General features: G+C 52.1%; 1 protein-coding gene across 1 annotated transcript; it reads right to left on the reverse strand.

Annotated features, from left to right (window-relative positions):
- Positions 1 to 91: 91 nt before the first annotated feature.
- EMH_0039130 (ATP-binding cassette, putative) lies at positions 92 to 3,915 on the reverse strand (the record flags this gene model as incomplete). The annotated part of the gene is given in 8 exon segments (XM_013498761.1): positions 92 to 195; positions 884 to 1,333; positions 1,757 to 1,886; positions 2,107 to 2,249; positions 2,889 to 2,963; positions 3,220 to 3,331; positions 3,517 to 3,862; positions 3,866 to 3,915. Coding segments are annotated over 8 exon segments (1,410 nt in total).
- Between the last annotated feature and the right edge of the window lie 1,717 nt (positions 3,916 to 5,632).

The following is a 5,632-nucleotide window of genomic DNA, read 5'->3' on the forward strand; positions in this document are numbered from 1 at the left end:
TATATATATATATATATATATATATATATATATATATATATATATATATATATATAATATAATAATATATATATTATTATAAGGAGACAGCTTACTCCTCCCTATGGCCTCCTGGTGGGCCCTGTATGCATACTTTATGTGGCTCTCTAGAGACAGAGAAGACAGCAGCAGAGAATCCTGCAGCACCGGGATCACCTGTATACACAAACCCCACACCCAAAACCCTAAACCCTAAACCCTAAACAGTAAATAGTAAATAGTAAACTCTAATTCAAGCATGCGCAGATTTGAGGGGTTTCTTTTGTCGGGCTTAAACCCTAAACCCTAAACCCTAAACCCTAAACCCTTCTCAGCTGTATAGGTGTTCATTGTAACCAGCCCGTAACCCCCCACCCCTAACCCCTATAAACCCTAAACCCTAAACCCTAAACCCTAAACCCCCGAGCTCGCACTAGAGAACGTATGAAGCGTTCATCGTAGGAGTGTATAGGGAGACCCTCAAAGAAGATGGCTCCTCTTTGGGGCTCAAACAAACGCAGCAACAGAGAACCCACCGAACTCTTCCCGCTGCCGCTGGGACCTAAACGCAGCAGCAGCAGCAGCAGCAGCAGCAGCGGCAGTAGCAGTAGCAGTAGCAGCAAAAGTAGCAGCAGCAGGAGCAGCAGTAGCAGCAGCAGCAGCAGCAGTAGCAGCAGCAGTAGCAGCAGTAGCAGCAGCAGCAGTAGTAGCAGCAGTAGCAGCAGTGGCAGCAGTAGCAGCAGCAGTAGCAGCAGTGGCAGCAGTAGCAGCAGCAGTAGCAGCAGTAGCAGGAGTAGCAGTAGCAAAGCGAGAGACAGCACCAGACAACTGCAGCAGCAGCAGCAGCAGCAGCAGCAGCAGCTACCTGTGACAGCAACAACAGCCCCTGCAGGTACAGCAAAGTTAACGCCGCTGAGAGCCCAGCGGCCCCCCCGTAAAGGATAAGAGAACCAAACGTCTCTAAACTCTAATGCAGCTGCTGCTGCACTCGATACAGACCCTGCTGCTGCTGCTGCTGCTGCTGCTATTTGCTGCTGCTGCTGCTGCTGCTGCTGTTGCTGCTGCTGCTGCTGCTGCTGTTGCTTCTGCTGCTGCTGCTGCTGGAGGTCTCTCTGAAAACGAGCCAGCTCAGCAGAGTAGTTGAGGGGAGAGGCAAGGAGAGGGGGGGGGGGCTGCAGCAGCAGCTGCAGCATGTCATCTGCTGCTGCTGCTGCGCGGTATATGTCGCTCCATGCTGTTGCACAGCCTTGGATAGAAGAACCAACAAAAGCAGAATATAACGCCAAAGACATCACCTGACCCCCAGTTAGTACCCCTGCAGCAGCAGCAGCAGCAGCGGCAGCAGCAACAGCAACAGCAGCAACAGCAGCAACAGCAACAGCAGCAACAGCAGCAGCAACTGATGTAGTAAGGATCGAGTGAACGAGGGGAGGAAGACAGAAGAGGAAGCAAAGAAGGAGACAGAAAAATATAAGGAAAAATAAAAAGAGAGAAAGGAGACAAGACAAAACAAGGAAAGCAAAAATAGAAAGGGAGACAATACAGAAGAATAAATGACAAAAATAAAAATAAACAGAGAGAAAGGAGACAATACAGAAGAGGAAAAATAAAGACAAAAATAAAAATAAAAATAAAAATAAAAAGAGAGAAATGAGACAATACAGAAGAACAAAAATAAAGACAAAGACAAAAATAAAAATAAAACTAAAAAAAATAAAAAGAGAGAAAGGAGACAAACCCTGAGCAACAAGAGCCGCAGCAGCATTAACAAGATGAATGAGGAGACCCGACCCAGCAGCAAAGACAAACGCATGCCGCCACCCTATTGCTGCAGCACTTTTATAAGCAGCAGCTAACACGCCCTCAAGCTGCAGCAACAGCAACAGCAACAACAGCAACAGCAGTTGCAGCAGCAGCACCAACAACAACAGCAGCAACAGCAGCACCAGCAACAGCACCAACACCAGCACCAGCACCAACACCAGCACCAAAACCAGCAGCAGCAGCAGCAGCAGCAGCACCAGCACCAGCACCAGCAGCAGCAGCAGCGTGTCTAGTAGTGCGTATGCATGTGTGTGTGTTTCTCACAGCTGTTTCAAATGCCTTGGCTTCTAGGGCCTCTCCATTGAGGCTCTTGAGTTGTCTCCTGCTGCTGAGGGCCCCCGTGGCGCGGGCGAGGGCCCCCTGTATAGCTGTGCTGTGCTGCTGCTGCAGCTTAGCTACGTGGCGAGCTGAGAGACGCAGCAGAGCTGCTGCTGCTGCTACTGGCAGCAGCAGAGATAGTAAAAAAGAACAAGGAGCAGCACACCAACATAAACCTATTCCTGTTTTCGTATAACACATACACACAAACAGATAGAGAGAGAGAGATAGAGAAAGAGAGAGATAGAGAGATATAGAGAGATAGAGACATGTAGGAGACAGAAGAAGACGACAGGAGACAAAAGGAGACAAAAGGAAACAGAGACAGAGACAAAAGGAAACAGACGGGGACAAAAGGAGACAACAGGAGACAACAGGAGACAAAAGGAGACAAAAGGGGACAGACGGAAACAGGAGAAGACAAAAGGAGACAAAATGAGACAGACACAAGGAGACAAAAGGGGACAGACAAAAGGAGACAAAAGGAGATAAAAGGAGACAAAAGGAGACAGACGAAGACAAAAGGAGACAAAAGAAGACAGCAGGAGACAAAAAGAGACAGATAAAAGGAGACAAAAAGGAGACAAACGGAGATAAAAGGAGACAAACGGAGACAGACAAAAGGAGACAAAAGAAGACAAAAGGAGACAAAAAGAGACAAAAGGAGACAAAAGGAGACAAACGGAGACAGCTAGAGAAATTGTATGGAGGTTCAGGCTGCACCGCACCGACGACAGAAGTGAGGAGACACCGAAAGCCAAACGATATATCCACCAGCACGCGGCTCGCAGTTACTACGTCCTCTGCAACCCACAACAAACCCTAAACCCTAAACCCTAAACCCTAAACCCTAAACCCTAAACCCTAAACTGTCTGTTCGCTTCTATTCAACGCTAACATGCATAGACCGCTAGTACCCTTTTCTAGGGGCCTCTTAGGGCCCCCAGCGGCCCTAGGGGCCTCTGGGGGGGCCCCGGTAACATAGGGGCCCGCTGGGGCCCCGGGGGGCCCCCGGGGCCCCTGGGGGCCCCCTCAAGCAGCGGCAGGAGAGGAGCTCACGAGATAAATGCTTCCCTAGGGCCCCCAGCTGCTGCTGCTGCGATGCAGCAGTTGTCTGATAGAGGAGACGCCGAAATAGATCAGCACGGAGACGGCAGGCAACCCGCTCGATCTGCATAGACACTGGAAAACCCTAAACCCTAAACCCTAAACCCTAAAAAACCCTAAAAAACCCCAAAAAACCCTAAACAACCCTAAGAAACCCTAAACCCTAAGAACCGCTGAAACCCTAAACCCTAAACCCTAAACCCTAAACCCTAAACCCTAGACCCTGAAGGGGAGAGAGACAACCCGTACCGTCGACTCAAGGAGAAAAAGCCTCGCGAAGGACGTGAGGGCCCCCACAGCCCCCAAGGCAACGCAGACACCCAGGCGGGCCCCCGGTGTCTGCAGCTTCTCTTCAGCTGCTCCTACGAGACGACCCCAGATGCTGCGCTCTCCTGCTGCTGCTGCTGCTGCTGCTGCTGCTGATGGGGATGGTATCTTCGATCCAGGAAATGTAGCTGCTCCGGCTGATTCTGCTGCTGCTGCTGCTGTTGCTGCTGCTGTTGCTGCTGCAGAGTCGTTATCTTTCTCGCCTTCTGAACCCCGTAGAGGATCAGGGAGATCCAGCTTCGACTGCTGCTGCTGCTGCTGCTGCTGCTGNCTGCTGCTGCTGCTGCTGCTGCTGCTGGACGGGTGTTTGTGCAGCAGCATCAACTAACTTGCCTATGGCGAGAGGCAGCAGCAGCGTCGTCCCGCTGCTCAGCAGCAGCGCGAAGACAACCCCTGCAACACGGAGTTTGTCTTCTTTCAGCAGCAGCAGCAATTCCCATAGAGCTACGCGGGGCCCCCGGCTTGAGGGGCCCCCCGGTACCTTACTGGGGGCCCCCTCATCTACCCCTGGGGGCCCCTCTCTTGCATCTCCCACCCGGGGCCCCCCATCCAACCCTGATGGGGGCCCCCCCCCTGCATCTCCTCGGGGCCCCTCCACCCGGGTGGGCCCCTCTCCTGTACTGCTTCCTTGGGGGCCCCCGGTGGAATCTGGCACGGGCCCCCGGCTCGCCCTGTCGGGGGCCCCAGGGGGCCCCCCTGAAGAAAGAGAAGATGCTGCAGCAGGGGATGCCTTAGCAGCAGCTATATACTGCCGCTGAGATATCCTGAGGGGCCCCCTGGGAGGAGTCGAAAGGCTGGGGGCCCCCGTAGGAGAAACTGCAAAGTTGGGGGGCCCCCCACCTCTCACGCGAGGGCAGAGAGGGTACAGCAAGGGGCCCCGGGGCGCGGGCCCCTCATGTACTAATAGATGCCTTGCTGAGGTCCCGAGGGGGGCCCCTGCTGCAAGGTAATCTTCTGCATGAGGGGCCCCCTGAAGACGCATCGATCTGAGGTGAAGCTTACACGTATAAGGCAAACCAATGCGACGGAGGGGCCCCCACCCCGCCACCCAGGGGCCCCCCATGAATTTGGGTGCCATAGAATACGCTGTATGTACAGCAGGGGGCCCCACAGCCCTGGGAAGCCTCTGCAGCATCACCTCGATAACAGGGGGGCCCCCTGGGGGCCCCCTTCCTCCTGAAGGCGAGTAAGACTGTGGTAGTGCTGAGACCCCGGGCAATGCATGCTGCGGGGCCCCCCAAGAGAAGAGTTCAGGTAATACACAGAAATGCAGGCAGAGGGTTTGTGTTGCCGGGGGGGCCCCTCCCTGGTCCGCCTGCGGCTTGCTCAGGTGTATGTACGTACACCCGAAATCAGCGGCTCACTTCCTTCATCTGCTGCTGCTGCTGCTGCTGCTGGTTGCTTTGCTGCTGCGGTTGCTGCTGGGGGGTTTTGCTGCGTTGGCCGCTGCTGCTGCTGCTGCAGGTCCAGCAGCAGCGAGGACCCCGCGGCCCCGTGTTTGTTGCAATTCAAATATTCATGGATCCGTGTTGTGAAAATTTTGAAATAAATTTCAGAAATCAGCAGAAGAAGGTCGAAGATGAATGCTGAAGGCGGAGGAGTTTCTCTGTGTATCTATCGAGACCCATCAAGCAGGGGCCCTTCTCCTTCTTTTGTTTATTTATTTTATTTTTTTCGTTTGTCTGGCGCAGTTACATGCAATAAATTTGTAAAATATATTACGGATATACAAATAAAACTTTTTTCATGTTTTTGTTTAACATCATCGGCGGCTGCTGCGCCGCGGCAACCCCCAAGGCGCTCGCCTGTGAGGTGTATGCACAGCTCTTCTGGTGTATATTCAGCTTTTTATTTTTTGTTAAATATTTGTTTTCAAATCTTTTTTTTTGCACTATATGCTGGGCTTGGGGCTTCGCCTCTGATGTAGATATACAGTAGACGATCCAGGGAAAGGTGTTTTCTCCTCTCTTACAGTTTCAGTTCCTCTTAGAATCGAAACAAAAAAAAAAAAAAAAAAAAAAAAAAAAAAAAAAAAAAA

This window comes from Eimeria mitis, genomic scaffold (genome assembly GCF_000499745.2).
Source record: "Eimeria mitis Houghton genomic scaffold, Emh_scaff37, whole genome shotgun sequence".
NCBI classification, from domain to species: Eukaryota; Apicomplexa; class Conoidasida; order Eucoccidiorida; family Eimeriidae; genus Eimeria; species Eimeria mitis.